We start from the raw sequence: 27,170 nt of genomic DNA on the forward strand, positions 1-27,170 counted from the left end.
CCGCGCCACGGCGCATGCGTGCGGCCCGCGAGCTGAGCTTCGGGAGGGGCCTGTGTTGGCGGGATCCCGGGTGGGGGAGCTGGAGTCCCGAGGCTCAAAGGTGGCGTGGTGGCGGCTGTGCGGGGCTTGCAGCTCCGGGTGTTTGAGTCCCCTGCTCCGGTATTGCGCCCCCGTGTTCCTGTCCCCGCCCTCCGTGGTTGCTCCGCAGCGGCCGGTGCCTCGGCGCGCAGGCTTGCGGCCGCCCGCCCGCCCGGAGCCCCGGCCCTGCGCGTCCTGGGTCCCTGCGGACGCCGGTAGCGCCCGAACCTACTGCGCGTGTCCTCCCACCTTCCGGTGTGTCTCCAGGCTCGCGGGTAGACCTTGGTGCCGTAAGTGGCCACAAAGTCATCCTCCGGTCCCTTTTGAGATTAAAAACACGTGCAGCAAAAAGTTCGTAAGCATTGCTAACACTTGTGAAGTGAGCGCACGCGCAGGGGAAGTGCATGACGCCGTAGGGCTACGTTCAGATGGAAATCAAAGATACAGGTGGCTCTTATTTAAAAATTTTGTGAAGATTCTAAGACTATTTAATATTTAAGGAATACAGTCAGCTGTTGAAAGTTTGAAAGCTGCCGATGATTTTCCTAGTTATATTTATTGGCAAATCTAAAAACTTGACTTAGGGATCCCTGGGTGGCGCAGCGGTTTGGCGCCTGCCTTTGGCCCGGGGCGCGATCCTGGAGACCCGGGATCGAATCCCACGTCGGGCTCCCGGTGCATGGAGCCTGCTTCTCCCTCTGCCTATGTCTCTGCCTCTCTCTCTTTCTCTCTCTGTGACTATCATAAATAAAGTAAAAAGTAAAAACTTGATTTTAAAAAAGTCGATACAGTTTGGCCAAATAAAAAGGATTTCATTTAAAAAAGGATTTTGCTATGTATTAGGACTTATTTATAGTAACATCAGTCAAAACAAAAATAATTTCCTGCAGTGACCCTGTGGGCAGATTGTAAATACACTACTACAGTCCTGAGCTTAGATCGGTTTCAAACTACAACTAAGCAGCATGCACAAGACCCCTTCTTGTTTCAGAACACATGCTGCCTCCCGAACCGTCCTTCTCCAGTCCTCCGCGGAGCCCACAGTAGCTATTGCTATTGCGTAGTACGGAGACTCTGCTCCTTAAGAAGATCAGTAAGTACTGAAGAGTTATAAGACCCTGTTGGAACCTAACTGGTGCTTTTCTTCCGGGGAGTCATTGAAGTAATAGCACCAAATGTCGCTTTTAAGGGAATCATTTTGCTTTCTGTTGACCAGACTTGATTTTTAAATTAGGAGCAGAGCAGGCCGGGGTGGCTCTGCGGTTTAGCGCCGCCTTCAGCCCAGGGCCTGATCCTGGGGTGGCGGAATCAAGTCCCACGTCGGGCTCCCTGCAGGGAGCCTGCTTCTCCCTCTGCCTGTGTCTCTGCCTCTCCTGCTTCTCTTTCTGCCTGTGTCTCTGCCTCTCTCTGTGTGTCTCTCATGAATAAATAAATAAGATCTTTAAAAATAAGTTAAGAGCATATCCAGTTTGCAGTTATATGATAAGGGTAGTATTCTATAATCCAGTCTTTTCCTTTAAGAATTGTTTTATAAAATCAGCCATCAGGCGATAGCTTTTTAATCCATGCAACTTTAGAATTTAATGAGGAAACATTAGAAAAAAAAAAGAACCAAAGTCATATATTTGAAGAGTAATGACCTACAATGCTCACATTTAAAGATGAAATTGAGATCACTGGAAATTATTTGTAATGAAAAAGACGAAAGGGGAGATCAAAATTCATGATTTGAGATGCTACTGTGATTTTTAAGTTAAGGAGTATATCATGATTGAGATTTGGAACACCTAATAACATGCCAAATATTGCCAAAACAATGTTTTTCTAGAAAAGATTTTGTGGCTGTATAAATAATAGAGCTCTTTGTTGGAAATATAGAAGATACACATAAAAGAGATATCTAATAATTGCATCACTCAAAGATAACCCCCTCAGAGGTTATTATGCTAAGTGAAAGAAGTCAGAGAAAGACAAATACTGTATGATTTCACTTACCTGTGGAATCTAAAAAACAAAACATAAACCAACTAATAAGTACAGAAAACAAGCTGGGGGTCACCAAAGGTGAGGGATGGGCAAAATAGGGGACGGATATTAAAGTAAGTAAGACAGAGGAGACAATGTACAGCATAGAGAATATAGTTAAAATATGTGACAAATTTGGACATGATAGATGGCAACTAGATTTATCATGATGATCACTTCAAGATATATATAAATGTTGAATCACTGTGTGTACACCTGGAACTAATGTGTATGTCAACTATACTTCAAAAAAAGAAAAAGCCCATTCAGAGGTAATATTTTCTTTCAGTCTTTTACTCATAAAAATATCAGTAATTTTACAGAAAGTCCTGGAAACTGCCTTTAAAACTCAAACGTATATCCTATTTCCCATATCTAAAATTTCCCTAGTAGCTTCATTATTTTTCTGCCTAAGAGTCCACAATACATACCACAATTTATTTAATATTTCCCCTGTTGCTGAACGGTTGTTTCAGTATTTTTGGTGCTTATTGTAAATAATACTGGATCAGATGACTTTGTATATAAATCTGTATCCACAGTCATGAACACTTACTAAGGAAATTGTCAAACAGAAATGGAATTACTGGGCATAAGGGTATAAAGATTCCTAATAAATATTGTCATGTTGCTTTTCAGAGGGGTTGTATGGTTTATACTCTCAGCAACATATGGTTGTGCCTGTCTCTCCACCTTCTTGACAGACTTGAGTAATATTTAATCTTCACCAATTTGATGGGCAAATCGGTTACAATATTCTTTAAGTAAATTATGTAAAAGCAACTCCCTGCCTACACATGCCAGTTGTTTAGCACAGAGATCTTGAGACCAGTATGGTTAGTTTCAGAGAAAGGCAAGTTCAGAGAGGAAAGTCTTTTTGTAAACTTGTCTCTAGTCTATGGATTTGTGATTTAGGAGATGTTAATTAAAATATCTTGCCAATATACTAAAGAAACATTGTAAGAATTTGTAGAAATCTTTGGTCACCTTAGTGAACTGGTTATCTCATTTCACAGAGTGTCAAATAGTTGGAACTTTAACTTAGAATCTTAAAGATTTGTATTTTATGCATTCTTTGCTTTAATTATGTAACTGTGGTCAATAATTAATCCTATTTTATCTTTAATTTCCAATCATTTTTTTGTAATAGTGCCACTTACAGAATATAAAGCCATTTAAAATGATATAAAGAACAGTTTTTTTTAAAAGGTTTTATTTATTTATTCATGAGAGACACAGAGAGAGAGAGAGAGAGAGGCAGAGACAGGCAGAGGGAGAAGCAGGCTATCTGTGGGGAGCCCGATGTGGAACTCGATCCTGGGACCCCAGGATCACACCCTGGGCTCAAGGCAACAAACTGCTGAGCCACCTGGGCTGCCCAAGAATAGCTTTTCAAGGGGATCCCTGGGTGGTGCAGCGGTTTAGCGCCTGCCTTTGGCCCAGGGCGCAATCCTGGAGACCCGGGATCGAGTCCCACGTCAGGCTCCCGGTGCATGGAGCCTGCTTCTCCCTCTGCCTGTGTCTCTGCCTCTCTCTCTCTCTCTCTCTCTCTCTCTCTCTCTGTGACTATCATTAAAAAAAAAAAAAAAAAAGAATAGCTTTTCAATTACATAGTTAGCAATACATGCTCTCAAAATACAATTGCAATGGGAACAGAATGGGCGTGAATCAGTCAGTCATTGATTACTAAAATATATGACTGAGAATAGACAAGAGATCAAAAGAGAGATGATAGGCACTGGAGTGATTAGAACAGGAGGCCTAGGAATGACTTCTAAATAGGCTTGAAACTTGGGCCAGCCAAGGGATAAGCTTGGGAAATACTCAGGGATGTGTTGGGGGTGTATGCTTTGGCCTTTTCTTCCTCTTTGGTACCAGAAGTAGTTTTCTTGTTTATGGATTCTTAAATCCTGACTACTCATAATTTAACTTAAATTTCTTTCTTATTTCTCTCATTTTCTCAAATTCTTTATTATTATTAAAACTCTTTAAGAGAATTCAAGATGTTAAATGTTAAATGCATTTCTGAAAAATAACAAACCCGAATTTTTGGTTTCAGATTCATGGTTTTTTATTACATAAGAAGAAAGTATGACAAACATTGATGCCCATTTTGAATAGTTCTCCTCTGGACAATTCTTCAGAAGTCCTCCAGCAGCCTTTCTCTCATGTGTCCTTGCCCAGAATTGTATTCCATGCCCATTTGTTAAGTAATCACTTTCAAGGGCAGCCTGGGTGGCTCAGCAGTTTAGTGCCGCCTTCAGCCAGGGCGTGATCCTGGAGACCCCGGATTGAGTCCCACCTTATGCTCCCTGCATGGAGCCTGCTTCTCCCTCTGCCTGTGTCTCTACTTCTCTCTCTCATGAATAAATAAATAAAATCTTTAAAAAAAAAAAAAGTAATACTTTCAAGAAGGAAAAGAATTGTCATTAATTACACTCTTGGAGCTGAAAAAAGGGCCCACTTTCCCCTGAAGCGTATGGTCAACTAACATCTACAAGAATGGATGGAAGGAAATAAGGATACAAGGCAGCTACTAAATAAAGTATCTTCCACTTGGAAAATATCTATACAACAGAAAACTATTTAACTTGCAAACAGATGTGAAAGTAAGTCACACCTCAACTATGTTATGCCTCAATCTTTAATCCTTAAATGGCATCATTCAGTGTATTCACCAGTTATTTTTACCAGCTAAATTTACCTTACTTGGTTGGGTCTTTTTAAATGTTAAAATAAGAATAATGCACATTTGTTGCAAAGGTATGATATATGGATAAGGAAGATGACAAAGATGTTAAAGTCTTCCCAGATTCTACCAACCAGAGAAGAAACTACTGTGAACATTTTTATACATCCCTTTAGAATTCTCCCCATACTAAGTGTATTCAATATATTCTAACAGAATTACTATAATTCTATAGTATAACCCCCTTCTTTCACTTAATTTACAAATATTAATAAAGATCTACATGATAGGTTTTTTTTTTTTTAAAGATTTATCCATTTATTTGAGGAGAAAGGAACAATGCACATGTGTGCAAGTGGACGACGGCAGAGAGAGAGAGAGGGAGAGCAGACTCCCTGCTGACTGCGGAGCCCCAGTGGGGTTGACCTCAGGTGCCCAAGATCATGACCTGAAAGGATATCAAGAGTTGGACACTTAACCTACTGAGCCACCCAGGTGCACCCACATTATAGTTTTTAATGAATAGAATCTTTTTATTTACTTTTAACTTTTTTTTAGAATCTGACTTTTTAAAAAGTCACTTCTATATAATAGAAGTAATAAGTAATTGAGATTTGCTCTAATGAACTCAGAAAAGTGTATCACAAATGTTGAAAGCAGTATTAAAAAGGAATTGTAAATGTATTTTGAGAATTGAAAGAATCACTAGAATAAGTATATAGCCTCTCCAGGCATTATGCTATCTCCATACAAGCCTCTGTTGTGTAAATATCTCATGATCCTTTGGTGATCTAGGGAACTTACTGAGCTTTCCTTTCACTTCAGAGCCCAAGATAGATTCCCAATTGGCTCTAAGCCTTAAGCCTTTGTCATTCACTACTGGGTTCTCCCTCAAGATTCACCATATTCTTTGATATCTACGACCATGATTATTAGGGCTGTTTTTTTTTATTAAAGACACGGTAAGGAGTCTGTTCAGGGAGAATAAGAATACCCTTAGGTATCGAACTTGATACTTAATTTAATTTTTTTTTACTTAAAAAATTAATTTTTTTTTAAAAAAATTCAAGAATGAGGGCACCTGGGTGGCTCAGTCAGTTAAGATGCTGACCCTTGATTTCAGCTCAGATCATGATCTCAGGGTCCTGGGATTGAGCCCTGTCAGGCTCCTTGCCCAGCAGGGAGTCTGCTTAAGGGTTCTCTCTCCCTCTGCCCCTCCCCCTGCTCCCTCGGGCACTCTCTCAAATAAATAAATATATTTTTTTTAAAAAGTTAAAGAATGAGTGATCTACAACTTCTAGTATACTCCACAACACTTTTAGTTATCCAATGAGAACAACTCAAATGATTTTCAAGTGTATGGTCAAGGTAAAATACAAACGATCTCAGATATTAATTTTGCTACTGCCTCTTTTTTTTTTTTTTTTTTTAAGATTTATCCATTAGAGAGAGAGAGAGTGTGTGTGTGTGTGTGTGTGCATTGGGGCGGGCAGAGGGAGAGAGAGAATCTCAGGGAGACTCTCCACTGAGTGCAGAGCCTGACTCAGGGCTCAGTCTCACGACCCTGTGCTCTTGATCTGAGCTGAAATCAAGAGTCGGCCACTAACCGACCGACTGAGCCACCCAGTTGCCCCTCTCTACCCCCTTGATGTAAATGCTAAGGTGCAAAATGCTCTTCCAATGAAGGTCCAGAGGATCCAAATTACCTTTTCCTCTAACTCTGCATTTAGCCAACTCCTTACCCACCATACTTCCAAGCACTACTTTTGCTATAGTAACTCATGAATCTATACAAGTCCTAGCAATACCTAAGAACTCTCAATATTTTCTATTCACCTTTTCTATTCAGGCTTTTCTTTAGCAAGATCAGCTTTCTCAGCTAACTAGAGCAAATGTTTCATCTGAATATCACCAGCTGAAAATAAAATTTGGTGCAGTTTTTACAGACCCTAGAAAGCAGATAGGGTTAGATATGACATTTACGTTAAAAACAAAACTATGAACATGCACATCAGACTTGAAGCAGCTAATATGATTAGACTGCTTGATACTTTTCAAAACATGGTATTCAAATTCAAAATCTGTAATAAATTGCTAGTGAAAATAATACAAATAAATATTGAACACTGATTGGAATGTAGGGAAAAAGAATCCTCTTTCACTACTGGTAGGTATGTAAACTGGTATAATCATTTGGAGAGCAGTAGGGCCATAGCATGGAAAGTGTTCATATTACCTAACCTGTGTACATCCTAGAGAAACTCTTATCACACACAGTCTGTTAGTTTTCTATTGCTATGTAACAAATTACCCAAAACGGAGTGACTTAAAACAATATTTATTATCTCATAGTTTCTGTGAGTCAATAATCAGTAACATATAGAAATCAGTTCCATTGCTATACACTAATAATGAGATATCAAAAATTAAGAAAATAATCCTATTTATAATTGCATCAAAAAGAATAAAATACCTAGGAATAAATTTGACAAAAGTGCAAGACTTGAAAACCAAGTACTATAAACATTGATGAAAGACATAAATGGAAAGATATTCCATGATCATGGGCTGGAAGAATTAATAGTTAAAATGTCCATAGTATCCAAAGCAATCTATAGATTGTCAGTGCTCATCAAAATTCCAATGTTTTTTTTCACAGAAATAGAACAATCTTAAAATTTGTATGGAACCACAAAGACCTGGAATAGCCAAAGCAATCTTGAGAAAGAAGAACAACTCTGAAGGCATCACACTTCTGGATTTCAAAGTATAATCCAAAGTTATGCTAATCAAAATAGTATGGTACTGGCATATATGGTCAATTAATCTATGACCAAGGAGGAAAGAATACACAATGGGGAAAAGACAAGTCTCTTCAATACATGGTGTTGGGAAAATTAGACAACTATATGCAAAAGAATGAAAGTGGACCATTATCTTATGCCATATACAAAAATAAATTCAAATGGATTAAAGACATGAATGTAAGATCTGAAACCATAAAACTCCTGGAAGAAAACAAAGCCAGTAAGCTCTTTGACATCAATCTTAATATTTTATTGGACCAGTCTCTTCAGGCAAGGGCAACAACTAAAATAAACAAATGGGATTCCATCAAATTAAAAAGCTTTTGCACAGTGAAGGAAACCACTAACAAAACAAAAAAGGCAACCTACTGCACGGGAGAAGATATTTGCAAGTCATACATCAATAAGGGGTTAATATCCAAAGTATATAAAGAATTCACACAACATAATATTTAAAAAATCCAATTAAAAATGGGCAGATTGGGATGCCTGGGTGGCTCAGTGGTTGGGGATCTGCCTTCGGCTCAGGGCGTGACCCTTGAGTCCCGGGATCAAGTCCCACATCAGGCTGCTTCTGCATGGGGCCTGCTTCTCCCTCTGCCTGTGTCTCTCTGTCTCTCTCTGTATCTCTCATGAATAAATAAATAAAATCTTAAAAAAAAAAAAAAAAAGGCAGATGATTTGAATAGACATTTTCCCAAACAAGACATACAGATGGCTAACAGCCACATGAAAAGGTGCTCAACATCACTAATTGCCAGGGAAATGCAAATCAATTAGTACCTGACACTGGTTAGCCTGGGTTATTATCAAAAAGACAAAATAACAAGTATTGGCTAGGAGGTGGAGAAAAGGGAAGCCTTGTACACTACTGGGAATATAAATTGGTGCAGCCACTCTGGAAAATGGCATGGAGGTTTCTCAAAAAATTAAAACCCACCAAAAGATCCAGCGATTCCATGTGTGGATACTTCTCTGACGAAAACAAGAACACCAATTTGAAGAGATATATGCACCCCTATGTTCATTGTAACAATAGCCAAGATATGGAAGCAACTTAAATGTCAACAGATGAATGGATAAAGATGTGTATACACACACACAACTGAATATTACTTAGGCATAAAAAAGAATGAAAATCTTGACGTGTATGACAACATAGATGGACCTAGAGGGTATTAGGTTAGACAGAGAAAGACAAATGCCATATGATTTCACTTCTATGTGGAAAAACAAAATAGAAACAGACTCATAGGTACAGGAACCATACTGTCATCAGAAGAGGGAGGGGTTGTGGGGACTGAAATAGATGAAAGGGATCGAGAGGTACAAACTTCTAGTTATAAAGTCAGAGGATATAATATACAGCATAGGTAATATAATAAATAATATTAAAATAACTGTATGGTGGCAGATAGTAACTACAATTTATTGAGGGAATCATTTCATACTGTATAAAAATATCAAATCACTATGAAGTACACTTGACACTAATATATCAACTCTCCTTCAATCAAAAAACAAACAACAACAACAACAAAAAACCCAACAAACCAAACAGCTCAGGAGTGGCTTAGCTGGGTAGTTTGGCTCAGGGTCTTTCATGAAATTGTAGTCCAGATGGCTGGGGCTCTAATCATCCAAATGTTTAACTTGGGTTGTAGGATCCACTTCTAAGATGCTGCAGTCATATGGCTGCTAGAGTGTCCTCATAACACAATAGTTGAGTTTACATAGAGCAAATGATCCAAGAAAACAAGGTGGAAGCAGAAATGTACTTTATGACCTAGACTGGGAATTCGCAGGCTATGGTTCTAACCCTGATACAATGTGGAATCAGATTATACAAGGGCATGAATACCAGAAAGTGAAGATCATTTGGAAATCTCTTCAATAAGACATTTATGCAGTGACAAGAAATTACAAGAAACTTAGGTTTTCTTCTTAAAGATTTATTTATTTATTTGAGAAAGAGAGAGCACTTGTGAGCAGAGGGAGGGGCAGAGGGAGAGGGAGAGAGAATCCTCAAGGAGACTCTCTGCTAAGTGCGGAGCCTGACTGGGGGCCTGGCCTGATCCCAGAACCCTGAGATCATGACCTAAGCCAAACCCAAAAGTCAAATGCTTAACCGATTGAGTCACCCAGGTGCCCCTTAGGTTTTCATTCTTAATAGAAATTCGAAAGTGAAATGTGGTATATGCCTGTGATGGAATACCTTGCAGCAATCAAGAGTAATGAACTAGATTTCCATATTATTTTTTCCGACTCAAAAGAAATAGAAAAATATATGGTGTACTACGACCGATAAAAATTTCAAAAAACACTACTTTCCACACCATTTATTTGTAAAGATAAATGTATTGCTAAATGAATATATAAAAGGTTAGCTGGAAAGACATATTAAAAGTACTTGCATTTGACAGGAAGGAAGTTGAAGAGTTGCTGAATGAAGAAGTAAAAGAATAAAAGAAGGGCTTTACAAGAATCCTGTGAAGAATGTGACATGAAGAGTCACCTCAATTTTATATAGTTGAAGCTTAAAAAATTTTTTTTCTTTAAGGTTGTGATGTAGCCCAGGAGATTTAAGAGATTTTATTGAAACAAAATTCCTAGTAGATAAGATTCTACTAGTTTCCCAGTGTTGTTGGTTTTTTTTTTTTTTTTTTTTTTTTTTTGATGAATCATATTCCTGTGGAAGGGAAACTTTGATTCTTTTAAAAAACCTCCTTTGTCTCCTTGTTGCAATGAAATTCTTTTAACAGAACACAAGCTTCTTTCATTACTCAAAGGGAGATATTTAAGATATAAATGACCTTGAGAGAGGTAGCCCACCAATAAAGTTTACAGAAGGAGTAAATGATTGATACCAGATTTCCCTGAGCTAAATGAACAGGATTTTAAATTTTTTCAAAGGTGATAAGGATGGAGGTGATGGAAAAGAGAAGGAGCACAGAGGGGGTACATATGAGATCCTTCATAATTTTGATTTAAATGAGTGCTTTGAACAGATTTCATTTTGGGGTTGAAACAAGAAAAAGCGATCACCTTGCATTGATAGTAAATTACTTCTTATGAGTTTAAGGTATACCCATGGATGAGTTTTCACTTGTTTAATTTTCAGTATGGTTATCAACTAACTAAATATTAAATTACTCTCTATGTATTGTTTCAAAAAGATGATTATTTTTCTGGGTTTAATCGTAGTGTACTGTTTGGTTATTCTTAATTGATTACTACTTGAGTAATGATCTAAATCTAATCACAAGAGCAAGCCAGTGTTTTATAATTTACAGAGCGACCAAACTAAAATGGAGAAGGTTCAGGTTAAAGCGTAGTTTATCTTAATTGAAGTATGTTTTATATACTTGCAATTATGTGATAGCAGAGGGTTAGGAAAACGTTTTATATCTGAAGGGAACAATGATACTGGTTTACCCGACCCAGGGCACTGTGAGTGCAAGATTCATTCACATAAAAAATGATCCATAAATGTATAGTTAACAATTGTTTCTGATCATGCCCACTTCTCGAACAGCTACCCCTCTTGAGGAACAATGAAGGAGCCAATATTTACTAAGCTTTCCTTTTTTTAGGGATAACTTACTTATTTTTAAAAGAAAATTATCACTCTTGAAAAATTGTGCTTTGTGTGTTTAAGTATTTTATTTCTCATTTATGAACTCCTCAGACACCGGACATATTTTTATCAAGCTTCTTATATAGCATCTAATATAAATTAATGTAAGCATGTATCATCTCTAAGGCACAACACCCCATGAAGAAGACTCCCCATGGAGTATCTGGTAGTTCATAAACACAAAAACCAGACACTTTATTCACAGCACCACCTTGTTCTTTTCACCACATGGTCTTTTTTGATTAAGCACGAGCCCCTAGAGGCATAAGTGCAATATTTGGTAAACAGAAACTGACATATTTACATAATAACAGCTCATTTTCATATAAGTCTCCACAAACAATCTAGAAATTTTAGAAAATATTCAGGTGGCCTCAGAGCATTTTAAAGTTAGGAATATTTTCTTCAAAACGTTTCTATTTTCCCTTCACTATTATAAACCATTTTCTAAGGATATTGTCTCAGGACCTCTTCTCCACTAGGCTGTAAGCTCCATGAAGGGCCTCTCCCTGTCTTGTTCACCAATGATTCCTGAGAGCCCAGCAAGGGATCAAATCATATTTCATGAAAGCTTGAATTTGTAGCTCATGACTTATTAATCTATATGATCAGTATTTCTTATTGACAACTTACAATTGGTTACATGTCTACCAATAGAGACATTTCTCATATCAGAACAAGACTTTTAAAATGTATTCTAATATTTTCATATTGAAAATGTAAAAAACAACAACAACAACAACAACAAAATGTGGTCCAGAGAGGCTCAGGTACTAATGAAAGGCACAACACTTGACTTAAAACCACCCTCTTCCATCCCGCTCAATGTTCATTGAACTACCGTCTGCCTCTCCACCTTTAGGATTTTGTAAAAATCAAATTTAAATTAACTATCTTTTTGAAAAGAATATATATTCAGGTTCATTAAGAAAAACTAAAAAACTAGTTTGTAAAAGTCTTTTATTGTATCCGTGCCACACATAGTAGTGAAAAATAACACTCCTAAAAAAAAGAATGCTACCTTTTCCACAACATTTTATTTTAAATAAAATTTCAAGTACTCTTACATACGTACAAAAAAAAATCTGATCTATTTGCCTCCAACAGGCCACCACAACACACAGTAGATAAAACACAGTGGTTACAAATGTCTTTTAAATTTATTTCTGAGGCAAGGCAAATGGGAAGGAAATGTTTCTATGAAAAAATACTGTGTGTGTAGGAAATTGTCACAATTTTATTCCACATGGATACAAATGATTATACTTTAATTTAGGCCCTGGTGGCTTAAAATTATATAACAAAATAGAAAAATGGAAAACTAATATCCCCTACACCCTGTTTCAAAGGCAGGCACTACCAAGATCAAGGAGACGCCACAGTGTTGGTAGAGGATAATTACTGTACAAGCTGTATAGCTATAATTACCTTCAGACTAAAATAAAATGCTACAGTTCTTCTAAGGCATAAACAATAATGTCTCCAAACAATATATACACATAATACATATTTAAAACAAGACTTAATATAAACAATAATGAACAGTATATACATGTCAATTTTTCTTCACTGTCTTGAAATACAATTTAACTACACAAGTGATGCAGCAACATATATATATATACACACATATATATAAATGTACTTGTAACTCTACAGTAAAGTTTATTTTTGGTGCTTTTATAGCACATCAGTGTAAACAGTTTAACTTGGCTTTGTTTTATATTTTAAAACATTCCTTGTTGTATTTTCAAGATTTAAAGCAATTTTCTAGTTCTTCCTTTTCACAGAAAACGAAGATTCTGGATGTGGTTTAATCATAAATAATTCATAAAATTAAATACATTCACTAAAAAATAAACTACAAAGTAAAAAAATGAAAAATAGATATTTATTGAGAGGGAAAGGAGAACCATTTCCCACATTAGAGCTCTGGTGTTGAATATTCAGTGCGATTTGATATATTTTAATTGCTATTGCACTATAACACCCTTTCCTTTGAAAATTCTTTGGGTGTGCTTCCCTGTTCTACCTAAATTAGCTGATAAATCACACAAACCAATAACCAAGGGCCTTGGTTGTTGTAGGAGTGAAGCCTTTAAAAATGGTATCATTCTTCTGATACTTCTTTTTTTTTTTTGTGATACTTATTTTAAGGAAAAAAAAGTCATTATGTATGTGCCTTGCACATTTATGTAAATACAGTTCACATTGCTGGTCTCATTTGTCCTTGTTTAAAAGGAAAAAAAGAGAGAGATTATTATAACTTCAGCTCACTTTGAAAATATCTGTCCACTTTTTTTCAAAATACTTCCTCATACTGTGGCCAGCTCTGCCTATATCAGAATCATCTTCATTAAATGTTTCACAGTTGTCAAAAACAAGCCTGACATCTACAGCAAAGGTTTCAAGGTTTGGATATCTGAAAGAAAACACATGATTTAGAGGTTGTTTTTATACAATGGCTTTGCTTTATAAACAAAGAGGTAATTAAAAGGTAAAATGAAAAGTAAAACTGAAAAAAAAAAGATAACTACATTTAAATTGACATAAAACATATACTCTCTTAAACACAAACATTTAAAAAATTGCATGTGTTCTGACCCATGTAGGATTTAAAAAGATTAAATGGAAAAAATACATTTCTCTGAAGATCAAGATATATTTCAACTAACTAGCATTTTCTTCACATCCAATTTCCTTTGACTGTACATAATTCTCTGTCCCAGGACTCATCCCACTTGACTGGTTTATTAGTTCCTCTGATCAGTTGTGGTACCCTATCATCCACATTCAAAAATATTTAGTCACAGTAGAAATAACATAAATGCTTCCTATGCACTATAAACATTACACTTGCCCTCTAGCTTTTACTTCCCAGGATAAACTGCTCTGTGTTAAATCTCCATTTCCCATTTCTGTTCTTTTCTCTTCAAATGTGCACTTTTGCTCGAGCAAAAGTATCATACTCGAGTATCATAATCCAAAACAAGCAAAAAAAAAAAAAAAGTGCTATAAGTGCTATCCCTTTATCAGAGATAACATTATGGAGACCTGTCTTTCCGTAAGAAGCACTGTGGCTTCAGTGCTTTTTTGGTGTAATAAGCCCAAACCTTTTTCTCTGTAAAAACGTGGAGAACAGAAAGATGAATGAATCTGCCTAAACTCACTGATAAAAGGAATGGTTTGTTTCAAGCCAACTCAAGACAAACCAATATAGTTTAAAAGAGGTCTTTTAGAAATTTAAATTAATTATAACTTATGGTAAGCTAAATAGTAAGTAATTTATGTATTAGAAATATCCTTGAGGTACACACTGAAGCTCTGAGATCTGGTAAAAGTGGAATTATTTCTTTGATGGGATACCCTGTATAGTCTTCTACTCCTCCCCACTTCCCTCTACTATGTGCAATAATAAAATAACATTTCTCTATCTGTAATGAGCTCACAAAATTAATTCAGATCTTATATAACCTCACTTCCCTGTTCTGGGAATTATTTTTTAAAGAGGGGAATTCATATAACATAAAGTTACCCATTTTAAGGTAGACAATTCAGTAGCATTTAGTGCTTTCATAGTATTTACTATTACCAACCTCTGTCTACTTGGCAAAACACTGCCATTGCCCCAAAAGGAAACCCTGTATCCATTAAGCTGTTGCTCCCCATTCTTCCTTGTTCCATCCCTGGCAACCACCAATCCATCTATCATTCTCTATGGATTTGCCTATTCTGAAAGTTTAATATAAATGGAATCATATAACATGTGTGGGAATAATTTTTATAAAATATTTAAAAGTTACTTTGAGAAATATTTCTTTTTAGACTGTTCCTTCTTATAAGAAAAGGTTAATGACTAATGCTGGGGAGACTAGAATCCAGGACAGAATTCCAGGTGAAACAAATACTATTCCCACAGTTGATGGGACCCAGAAAGATTCATTAAAGTAAGTACTTCCTCCCCTCTATTCTATAAATTTCTAGTTTAAACATTTGAAATATTGTTTATGAGTTTTGGTTCCAACTTATTAGTTTGGGTTTAATCAAACAACTTGAAGTGCGATGAGCTCGAATCGACTAAGTTTTGCTTCCCACAGAATTGGCACCACAAACAAGATCATATAGAACTGCTTCCCTCTCTCTGCTGCTTCGCTGTGACTTCCACCATTCACTGGGACTCATTCTCAAAAGGGAATGCCAATGTTTGGTAACGTCTAAACTCTGTGTTAGTGTTTATCTTGGGGATTCTGAGGTTAGGTTCATATCCCATCCAGGAACAAGTAAAGCCTTTCTGTGTAAGTCTTTGTCCAGGCCATGTTGATAATAAAGCATTATGCTACTCACTTAAACATGTTTGTTTTGATAGAAAAAAAAAGCAAAAGCAAAAGAACTAGTTCATATCTAGACAGCAGCTATTGCTTTTTGGTTCACATTAGAACCAGTACTTTTAATGGTTCTAAATGTTTTCTGAGTTTGGGTAGGTCCCTTCTATAATTAAAAAAAAAAAAAAAAAAAAAAGCAAAACAAAACAGACATAATCTTTTGAAAAACTGATATTTCAGGCTCCAAAGAAAGAAATAGGTCATTTGGTCAGTTTCTCAAATCTTTTTTTTTTTAAATTTTTTAAAGATTATTTATTTATTTATTAGAGACAGAGACAGAGAGGGACAGAGAGGGACAGAGAGAGAGAGAGAGAGAGAGAGAGAGAGGCAGAAGGAGAAGCAGGCCCCACGTAGGGCTCCCTGCGTGGGGACTTGATCCTGGGTCTCTAGGATCACGCCCTGGGCTGAAGGCAGTGCTAAACCGCTAAGCCACCTGGGCTGCCCAGTTTCTCAAATCTTTGATATGATGTGAGAAGAACAGTGATCATTATGAGTTAAATTCTATTTGACTCTTACAAACTGAATGTAAATTATGGAGCACAGTGATTTTCACCAAAAGAACACCCAGGAGGAGCTAAATAACATACTGAATTATAATGGTAATCATAATAGCAACAATAATAATGTAACTAGAATTTATTTCATAGTTATTCTTTCAATGTAAAACTCCTTCTTTCTCCATATTTTTTGTGTCTTTGCCGGTCACAAAAAATTACGGTCACAGGGTACTTTAAGCTAAACCACAAGGAATAAGGGGAGCAGAGAATGGAGAAGGGAACATATACAGCTCAGCTCCCCGCCATTCAAATGAGGAATGCTTTTGTGTGGGCTTATTTTGCAAGTGAACAGCCTCATTTTTCGGGCTCCAAAATGCGCCAATGTTCAGAACCAAACAAATTCCATTAAGAACTGCTACTCTGGGGAGCTTGAGGTGATCTAACAAATATTAACTGTGGCCAGGAAGTCACTTTACTCTTCAGGTAGGATCACAAAGAGTTTTCTTCCACATTTAATAAATACATTTTTCATATTCTCCAACAACATATAATACAACGTTTAATATTTAAAATTTCCAATGAACTTTTATCTCTACATTGTAATGATCTGGAAATATTAGTCAATCTTTGTTAAATCCACATGAGATACTATCAATATTCCATTGATGTACAATGCAACCTCCAACTTGTTATTTACTTACTTTGGGGCGCTTCCCTGTTACTTTTCTTTACCTCTCAGGCTGGGTTTGGTGGCCTTCCAATGTCAAAAGCAGCTTTATCACACTGCTTTTTAATTATCTAAACAATTTTAATGGACTTGTCTTCCATACCATACTACCGTAAACACACACACACACACACACACACACAGCCTCTCCAAAGGCAGGCCCTTTAATTAATATATTTTTGGCTCACTAGAAGAGTACCCAAAACATATTAAGCATTCAATAAGTACTGAACTGAAATGATTTACTTACTGTCCACTACTTAATTTCTCTCTAATTGTGGAAAAATCCATAGGCTTCTTAATAACTTTCTTATAACCAGGAACAAGTTTCAAGTTTACAGGAAGTAGAAAAGGCCATGCATCCTCATGAGTTTCCATTTCAGTAAGGATCATACTAAAAAAAAATAATGTTTGAAATAAGTATCTGTGTTTTAGAATTATCAATTTTTATTAAAAACGTAGTTTTTATAATCTCTTTGTAAGTAGAAACAATACAAATTAATTTAAAAGGATGAAATACATTTATTTATACCATAGAGTTTACATTTTCCTATTTATGTAAATTGTCAAAAAGTAACGTTTAATAGTGTAGAAAGTTTCTAAACAAATGAAATGTTGTAAGTATATTGTATGTGTAAACTGAAATAATACCTGCAAAGAGCGAGGTCTTTGGAGTCATCTCTTTTAGGTTTCTTAACAGAAGTAAAACTTTCCTGTTTTGACAAGTTAACAGAAGTGTTTTCTTCCATTTTTCTTTTTTTCAGGTCTTTGTTTCCTCTTTTTAGTGAGCTATTTGTAGATGCAGAGTCCTCATCTTCAGTATCCCCTGTTAAAGTTACTTTCTTGCCTTTCTTTGACTCATTGGTCTTTTTTCCTTTGACTTGAAGTTTTTTGATTTTTAAAGTTTGACCACTTGCCTTAATTAAAAAAAAAGTAAATGAGTTTTATAAGAAAATAACCGTCTACAGACCTTCAATTATTTTAAATTATGAAAGTCTGACAGGACAAAGAATATTATCTCTGATTTACAGGTTGTTTTATTTTTAAGAGATATCTATGAATTTGTTCTCCCATAACATAGGTTAAAATCTAATACAGCATGAAAAATCTATCTTAAGAACTCCTAAAACTTGGGACGCCTGGGTGACTTAGCAGTTGAGCATCTGCCTTTTGTTCTATATGATCCCAGATTCCTGGGATTGAGTCCCACATGGGGATCCCTGCATGGAGCCTGCTTCTCCCTCTGCCTGTATCTCTGCCTCTCTTTCTGTATCTCTCATGGATAAAAAAATAAAATCTTAAAAAAAAAAAAAGAACTCCTAAAACTTGAAGCTACTGATCTCATGCTAATTTACCTTTGGCACTACAGAATTTTGCAGTATTCCTTTAATCTAGGTCACTAACCAAATGAGTTTAAAGGTAAAAAGAACTATCTTTTAGAACACAATTAAGAAAAGTGAAAGTTAAAACAGAGAGCTTATTAATAAGATAGTTGAAAAGGTAAGTGAAAAGCTAGGCCAGGGGCATCTGGGTGGCCCAGTGGTTGAGCATCTGCCTTTGGTTCGGGTCATGATCCCAGGGTCCTGGGATCAAGTTCCACATTGGGCTCCCTGCAGGTAGCCTGCTTCTCCCTCTGCCTATGTCTCTGCCTCTCTTTCTGTGCCTTTCATGAATAAATAAAATCTTTTTAAAAATAAAAAGCTAGGCCAAAACATGAAAACATGTACTAGCTCACAAAATATAAAAGTCATCAAATAAAGAAGTCCTTTATAAGTGATTAAATCTACTGGAAATTTATTTGTTTGTTTTTGTTAAGAGAAAAAGCATTTGCTATAAAAAGAGAGTTCTAAATTGTGGTTCCCAGGTGTGAACAAAGCAATGGTGAAAAATCAGAGAGAGAGAAAAATAGATGTCTGCTTTTGAGAAAAACAATAAAGACACAGTATAAGAGAGATCATAGTTAAGGATATGAATTCTAGCCATGGCTCTGTCAGTAACCAGCTATGGAATTTATACCAAAAAATACCCATGAGGCCTTGTTTTCTCATCTGTAAAATAAGAAAGATAAGCCACACAACTGGTAAGGTCATTCTAACTCTAAAGGTACATAAAAAAAAAAAAAATCTCAGTGTAGCCTTACCCAATGTACGTAGAACTTGCAGACAGCACACTGATATCACAATGAGCTCCCCCACCCCCATTTAGAAATAGGGAAATAAGTCCGTATTTTGAGAGTTAAATGTTAAATACAATAGATCAGGGAGGAGAGATATGCAGTCACTGGTAATGAAAGTTTTTGTTTTGATTTTCCAGAATAGTGCTAACCCTCTTTTAAAACCATTTCTTGGGACACCTGGGTGGCTCAGTGGTTGAGCATCTGCCTTCGGCTCAGGGCATGATCCTGGAGTCCGGGGATCAAGTCCCACATTGGGTTCCCTATGTGGAGCCTGCTTCTCCCTCTGCCTATGTCTCTGCCTCTCTCTCTCTGTGTCTCTCATGAAAAAATAAATAAAATCTTTAAAAACAAAAAATAAGAATAAAAAACAATTTCTTCTTGGGGTGCAGTTGGTTGAGCTCCTGACTCTTGGTTTCAGCTGTGGTCATGGTCTCAGGGTCCTTGAGATCCAGCCCTGCTTTGGGGTCCATGTCAGGCTGTGCCCTCAATGTGGAGTCTGCTTAGGACTCTCTCTGCCCCTCCTCCCATGTGCACATGGGCTCATGCTCTCTCTCTAAAGTAAATAAATACATCTTTCAAAAAAAAATTATCTCTTCTCTTAAGCACACTGTTAAAAAATCTTAGATCACAGAGTCAGATATTTGGTCCAGATACAATCTAAAGTTGGCTATATTCTTGAAATAGATTTGGCTAAAAACGTTTCTTTGGAGTATTTCATATTAATTTCTTTGAGGATTTCATAAACTTTTCTAGTAATACTTTTAAATAATTGCCTATAAGCAATTAAAATTATTTGGCTCTTTATTGGGATGTTACAAGTATAGTTGAGGAGATATTTTAATTGCCCGAAATAAGTCACACTATAAATGTGATGCCTTCCTCATATCATATCAAAGAACCACTATCTCTTGTCACTAATTAAAATAATTAAAATGGGGCAGCCCGGGTGGCGCAGCGGTTTGGTGCCACCTGCAGCTCAGGGTGTGATCCTGGAGACCCAGGATCAAGTCCCACATCGGGTTCCTTGCATGGAGCCTGCTTCTCCCTCTGCCTGTGTCTTTGCCTCTGTCTCTCTCTCTCTCTCTGTGTCTCTCATGAATAAATAAGATCTTTTAAAAAAATAATTAAAATGTCTTACTAAGTTTCTTTTCCATTTAGTTTATTTTTATTCACTAATATCTGATATTCTGAGTTTTCGTATTATACTAAGCTTCTAGCTCAAGTCATAAGAGAAAGAGAATGCTTAATGAAGAAAAAGCCCATTTATGAAGATTAGGTTAGACTGAAGAATTATGTTATTTAAAAAGAACAAAATTTCATGAATAAGGGGCCAAAACTTCTAGTTCCTTATGTGAACTAAATTGTTACTTGGGATCATTTTCTAACAAACTCATAAGAACATGAAATTTTTCAGAATCAAAAGAATTTCGTGTTTCAAAAAGATGATGACGTTTATATATTTACTAACTAATGTTTATCAGCTTGCCTCATTACATGTACACATACCCATACTTATTTTTAGAGACTTTTATTTTTTAGGAAATCTCTACACCCGTTGTGGCACTTGAACTCACAACCTCGAGATCAAGAGTCACATGCTCCACTGACTGAGCCAGCTAGATGCCCCCACATACACATTCTTTTAAAAGCAAGCTTTTATACAGTTACTCTGTTACTTGAATTACTTTGTTCTGGGACAGAGATGCCCCACTCCCTACCCTTTTTCTCCATCTTGTCAGAACCCAAATTCAAAGAGGAACTTCAGTACATCTAAAGCAGAACCTATCAGATTACACATACAGATGCACATTTCTGTTGTTTGTATATTTACATATCAGAAGTATGTGACCTGGTGGCTCACAGGGGTAAACAGCCCACAGAACATGTTGCTGTTTGGCTCATATAATGCTTGTAAAAATTCTAAGTTTGTTGCCAACATTAAACATTTGGGCAGATACCCATAAAAATCTATAATCCTGAAATACTGGTAGATCCTGGAACATTGGGCCCACATGTCTACATGACAACAACTGACTAGAGCTAAGTAATGATGTTGTATTTAGATTGGGGCATGACTTTCCATTTTGCTACAGTCTCAACTCTTTTTGTGTCATTTGCCTGGCTTTTGTAGGTATTGGAGTTTGAAACCTCAAGTGTGTGTGTGTGTGTGTGTGAGTATGTATAAATATGTATGCGTGTGCATATATATATGCATATATATATGCACACGCATACATACATGTCCTTTTGAGTTTATGATCCTGTGAGATATATATAAAACAAATAAATCTATAAATTTAATAAATATATATAAATATAATAAAGTATATGTATATATATATTGGCATGCACATACATATACACAGAGTAAAAATACTTAATCACAATGCTATATGCATAAATAACCATTTGAGAACAAGATATTATAAAAACTGATTTAACTGGAAAGATAGTTTAAAAACATCAACTTTAAAAATCTTTATATACCAAAATCAAACGTTTAATATTTCTTATTGTTATAAGAAATGCTACATCTAATTCACTACATTTAAAAAACAAAGAGGGCAGAGGCTTAGAAATCTGCATCACATAGAAGCACTTGGATTAGATCAGAGATCTTACATCTTCTGGTCCACTCCTTGAATGACTGATAGGCAGAATCTTAACTTGAGCAAATTTACTGAAAACAAAACCTGCTATAGTCTACCAGATGATAATTCAAGAATCAACATACCAATTTGTTACTAATTCATAAAGCATTGGAGGAAATTTCTATAACTTGACAGTTAAGCTAAAAGATAATTTATGTACAATAAGTGAAAATTACTACTGAATTATACTTAACTAGATATGACAAAATAAGTAATGAAAAATTAAAAATTATTAGTGAATATAATGCCATGTGGGACCCTCTGCTATCTTGTAAATATAAATATATTATAAAAATAAAATGTAAATAATAAAAATCACATATATAATAAAGCATTAATATACATATCACAGAACTCTAAAGTCATAAAAACTCTCATATACCTGACCATATTTGATCTTTAAAAATCTTTACAAATTAGGGGTACCTGGGTGGCTCAGTCAGTTGAGCTTTTGAGTTTTGATTTCAGCTGAGGTCATGATCTCGGGGTCCTGGGATCGAGCAATGTGCTGGGCTCTGTGCTCAGCCAGGAGCCTGCTTTCCCTCTCCTTTGGTCCCTACGCCTGCATGCATGTGCGCCCGTGTCCTCTCTCCTTCTCTCTCTCAAATAAATAAATAAATAAAATCTTAAAAAAACCTCTCTACAAATTAGATACTATCCCATCTTACAGATAACTCTGAAGCTAAGAAAGTGCTCCAATGTTAGAGATTGGGGAGGTAAGAATAACCAGCAAAAGGACTGAAAAAGAGCAAAGGCAGAAGGCCAGCCAGGTAAGTATGGTATCCTGGAAGTCAAGTAGAAACAGTTTCTTTCTTTCTTTTTTTAAGATTTTATTTATTCATGAGAGACACACAGAACAAGGCAGAGACACAGGCAGAGGGAGAAGCAGGCTCCCTTGGGGGAGCCCGATGCGGAACTTGATCCCAGGACCCCAGGATCACGACCAGAGCCAAAGGCAGATGCTCAATGACTGAGCTACCCAGGTGTTCTGAAACAGGATTTCAAGGAGACAGAATGCTCCACTGTATCAAATATACCTACTAGGTTAGATGAGGCCTACGCACAGATCACTGAATTAAGCAATGTGGAAGTCATTTGTGATTATGATAAGAGCAATTTTGGAGAAGCTATGGAGGTGAAAATCTGACTGGAGTAAATTCAAGAGTGATTTGGAAGAGAAAAATCAGAGAACCAAAACAGAAAACTTTCCATGAGTTCTTCTGTAACGGGAAGGGGAGAAATAGGGGAAGTGAATCAAGAAAGAAGTGAGCCCAGAAGATGGTTTTTGTTTAGTTCTCTCAAGATGGAAGGAATAGTAGCATGTTAGTGGGTTGACAAGAAGGACTCAGGGGAGGAGGAGACACTGATGGTGCAGGAGAAGAAGAACTGTTGGAATCAGACTCCTAAAAAGGTAAGAGGGGGTGGGTTGTGAGTCACAAGTAGGGGAAACTGAGTTTGTCAGAGCCACTAGCAATTCATGCCAACAGGAGAGAAGGTAGAGTATGTGAGCACAGACACAGGAAGGATAGTGGATGTGGTGGCAAATTCTTGTAATATTTTCTTCTGGTGGCTTCTATTTTCACAGGGAAATGGGAGTAAGGTCATCAGCTGAGAATAAGGATGGAGGAGACAGAGTTGGAGATAAATCATCAGGCACCATTAAAGGTCCTCTTAATACCTCAAATTTAAAGGGCTGGGTGTTTTCTCCAACCACAGTTAGATATAAAAGTATAGGTGTTGAGAAGTCAAGAACAGAGGATAAGGGATAAAGGTGGATGCATGATTATGATAATGAAATGCTGACACATTACAAGTGAGGTTAGGAGAAAAGAAAGAAAGGACATGAAGGGGTAGAGGGACAGTGAGAAGGTGTTCAGATAAATGGATTAGAGGTCAGAGAATTGGAGTTAGAGCGTGAAAGAGGCTAGACTGAAAAGAAAGGAGGCAGTAAATAGATGGATGTTTGGAATTTAGTTTGTGGAGACGTGGCAGTTACTGGTAATGATTAATGGTAATTATTGGCCAAGACATTAAGCATGGAAGGGAGTGACTGAGTTAGGGAACACCTAACAGACTCTGGCCCTCAATACCTACTGACACTTTCACACTTTCTACTCCTTACTTTCTATTATCATATTGCTTCTCTTTAATCAATCAATATGAGTGTCCACAGGTTTCTAATTTAAGTGTGACCAGAAGTGACCTAAAATACATATATCCTATTGCCATCTCTCCGAGCAATTTAAGTCCTAGGTATATACCCAAAAGAAGTAGAGACACCTATTCATATAAAAACTTGTGTATGAATGTTTCACAGAAGTATTCATATTATTCATAATAGCCAAAATATGGAAACAACCCAAATGTCTATCAACTGAAGAATGGATAAACAAAATGTGGTACATCCAAATAATGGAATATCACTGGACTATAAAAAGGAAGTACTAATACATGCTGGAATGTGAATGAACCTGAAAACATTGTGCTAAGTGAAAGAAGTCAGGTACAAAAGGCAGTATATTGTATGATTCCATTTGTATGTAATGGCCAGAATAGGCAAATCCATGGAGATAGAAAGTAGACTAATGGTTGCCAAAGGCAAGGGGAGACAGGGGGAACAGGGAGTGGCTTATATTGGGCACAGAGACTCTTTGTTGGGGTCATGAAAAGTGCTATAGAATTAAATGGTGGTGATAGTTGTACAGCTTTGTGACTACTGTGCAACCACTGAGTTGTACACTTTAAAAAGGTGATTTTTATGGCCTATGAATTGTATCTTGAAAAAATCCCCACACAACTCTGCATTTTCACTGGGCAATTAAAACATTTAGTGTTAGATCAGTCTCACCTTAGCAATGCAAGCTGGACAAAACCAGTCCCCATCTGGTATAGTGGTAATCTTGGGTCTATGGCAGTATGTGTGACAGCCTTTGTCACAGCCATCACAAAGGAGAAGCAGTTCTTCATTATCCCCCTTTCGACAGATCTGGCAGTACTATAATACATGAGAAATCATTTAAAATTAGCTCTCTGCCATGAAGAATCGTTATTCGGATAGTAAACACACCGTAAGTCCTGATTTTTATTAGTAACAAACATTCCGCTTGCTAACAAATATACAGTAGCCATACAAATCTATGTATCTCTCATTACACAGATATGGACCACATGACGGGGTGAGCAGTTCAGTTGGGGTAAATGCACATTTCAAGTACACTGCAGAGAACAAAGCTAGAGGTTGAATGCCTGCACACACTTCAGAAGCATGTACACATTAACATATGAAATAATTAACGTAACATTAGAGCACATAAAGCAATGAATAGCTTTAATACATGGTGTTTTAATTTTTTAATGTATTTCATCTTTTGCTTATCTTAGCATCCTCATGATATCCTGAGAAAGAAATAAGTAAGAGTTAGAGTAAATTTTTAAGATCAAAATCAGGAAACTTGTATTAGTATCAAAATTATATATAATAATAAAAAGATGACCTTATATTTTGGCTAAATTATCCATCTACTTTTTGTGATTGATTAAAAAATGTGTCCAAACCAGGAAACTTTGGAATTCAACCCAAATCAAACATGTGTCACAAGTGCAGAAAATGAATCCTACAAAATGATTTCTAAGGAGAAAAAAAAATTGGTAACAAATTAAATCAAAGAATTTAATTGATCATGATTTATTTTGTAGAACTAAAAACAAAAGTATTTCTTCTCTGTGAAAAAGTTTCTAGTATCATTAAGAACTTCAAAATCTGTAAGGAGATCCCCCCACCATGCATACATAGTCTGTATAATAAGTTTCACAAAGGGAAAGAAGCAAAGTTAGAAAAGAAAAACTGTCAAGACGACTTTAAAAAATGGTAAATACTAACACTGTGTTTTGACAATTAGTTTATACTCTTAGTCACAGTAGAGAATGTCTTGTAATCATTTCAAAAATAAAAACATTTAAACTATAAATCATTTATGCTAATTTAAAGCTATATATTTATATTCTTAAAAACAATGGCTTAACTGTTCAAACTTAATTTTTTAAAACTTTCAATACAACATTAAATCTTAATCTAGGGAAGTCTAAACTAAAATTGTCTTACATAACTCAATATATACACCAATGACAGCTTAAAAATCTTATCGAAATGGAAGATACACACTATTCAGCTTAAGTATCTATCAAGTATATATAATATACATAATACTAAAATTGGCATGTGTACTAAGAGCAAAAGCAGCAGAGTTTAACATTCCAACAGTAAGCATTTATTTTATGACCTTTTCTAATACCACATCACTAAATACCTTAACTCCTCCACATTTAAATTACATCTTTACAACTTCTATTGTAAAAATATTGAGAAATAACGTTTGGAAGGCTATAATTAAATCCCTATAGCAAAGTAAAAAATCAGATTCATGAACATTAAGTAAATTCTATTTATTATAATAGATAACTAAAAATACTATAAAGTCTCTCTGACATCTCACATTTATGACTTAAAAATAAAATTATTTCTGATACTTGTTAAAAAAGGGTGACAGGTATCAAGCTCATAACACTTTTGAAAAATCACAGCAACAGCTCATAGTATGTTAGAGGAAATGTACAGCATAAAATAGATGTTGCCTATGCTTAACGTTAGCCACAATATAAAGCATACTGTGGGCAGAGAAATTACCTGGACACAAATTATGACAGCTCCTTCTTTTGATGGTAAGCCTTGTCTCTAGCAAAGAGGGTATTTCTAAAGGTACTGAATACTTTAACATTTTGTTAGGACTTGTTATGAGAATTATTCTAGGGACTATTCATTTCTAGTTAAAGGTTAAAAATTGCTCATAAATCTTTGAATATGAAACTATGCCTTCTTTTCAAGATAGTTTCATAGCAAATAATATACTATTAAATATTAATAAATGAAGATCATAAGAGATGGAGTTAAATAAAGGTAAGTCTATATTAATAGCATGAAAAAGGCTTATGAATTTGCCAAAAATGAAATAAAGTTTTCGTTTGCTGAAATAAGTATACTTTCAGCAAACAAAAGGCAGATTTTGGTACAAATTTTGGGTTTCTATATACCAGCCATAACAAAACTGACCACATCATGATGACTACACTTTGGCGTACATGAGAAAAAAGTACTGCTCCAATTTTATTTTGATGTAGAATTCAATCTCTTTTGATCATTACCCCTAGGTTTCACCAAATATATTTCTCCAAGATGATTTTATAACTGGTTTTAGGGCAGCCTGGGTGGCTCAGCAGTTTAGCGCCGCCTTCAGTCCAGGACCTGATCCTGGAGACCTGGGATGGAGTCCCACACTGGGCTCCCTGCGTGGAGCCTGCTTCTCACTCTGCCTGTGTCTCTGCCTCTCTCTCTCTCTCTCTCTCTGTGTTTCTCATGAATAAATAAATAAATAAATAAATAAATAAATAAATCAATAAAACTGGTTTTAATAATAAGTTTTAGAAGAAAAATTCTTTTTACCTGG

The 27,170-nt window shown here is 36.1% G+C and overlaps 2 protein-coding genes and 1 long non-coding RNA gene across 22 annotated transcripts in view; 1 reads left to right on the forward strand and 2 right to left on the reverse strand.

Annotated features, from left to right (window-relative positions):
* WDSUB1 (WD repeat, sterile alpha motif and U-box domain containing 1) overlaps positions 1 to 449 on the reverse strand; it is a 48,619-nt gene extending 48,170 nt beyond the window's left edge. Inside the window, exon 1 of the mRNA XM_038584594.1 lies at positions 328 to 449. The gene's annotated coding sequence lies outside the window, so the exon portion shown is untranslated. The remainder of the gene's footprint in view (positions 1 to 327) is intronic.
* Positions 28 to 7,698, forward strand: LOC119867814. Of its 2 annotated transcripts, none has more exons than XR_005384581.1 (4): positions 28 to 159; positions 1,070 to 1,171; positions 4,163 to 5,287; positions 7,452 to 7,698. It is a non-coding gene; the product is annotated as an uncharacterized LOC119867814 (long non-coding RNA). The 2 variants fall into 2 exon arrangements; XR_005384582.1 differs by lacking the exon at positions 28 to 159 and adding an exon at positions 258 to 368.
* A 4,481-nt stretch (positions 7,699 to 12,179) lies between these two features.
* The window catches only part of BAZ2B (bromodomain adjacent to zinc finger domain 2B), a 293,190-nt gene continuing 278,199 nt past the window's right edge, over positions 12,180 to 27,170 (reverse strand). For 14 of the 19 annotated variants that reach the window (XM_038584598.1, XM_038584612.1, XM_038584610.1 and 11 more), the window contains 4 exons: positions 24,518 to 24,664; positions 17,494 to 17,759; positions 17,093 to 17,236; positions 12,180 to 13,658 (listed from right to left, as the gene is read on the reverse strand). In XM_038584598.1, coding sequence (XP_038440526.1) covers positions 13,505 to 13,658; positions 17,093 to 17,236; positions 17,494 to 17,759; positions 24,518 to 24,664 — 711 coding nt within the window. In that variant the 3' untranslated portion in view covers positions 12,180 to 13,504. The remainder of the gene's footprint in view (positions 13,659 to 17,092; positions 17,237 to 17,493; positions 17,760 to 24,517; positions 24,665 to 27,170) is intronic. The other 5 variants (XM_038584611.1, XM_038584615.1, XM_038584608.1 and 2 more) reach the window with 1 other exon arrangement.

The sequence above is a fragment of the Canis lupus genome, chromosome 36, assembly GCF_011100685.1.
Source record: "Canis lupus familiaris isolate Mischka breed German Shepherd chromosome 36, alternate assembly UU_Cfam_GSD_1.0, whole genome shotgun sequence".
Taxonomy (NCBI): domain Eukaryota; kingdom Metazoa; phylum Chordata; class Mammalia; order Carnivora; family Canidae; genus Canis; species Canis lupus.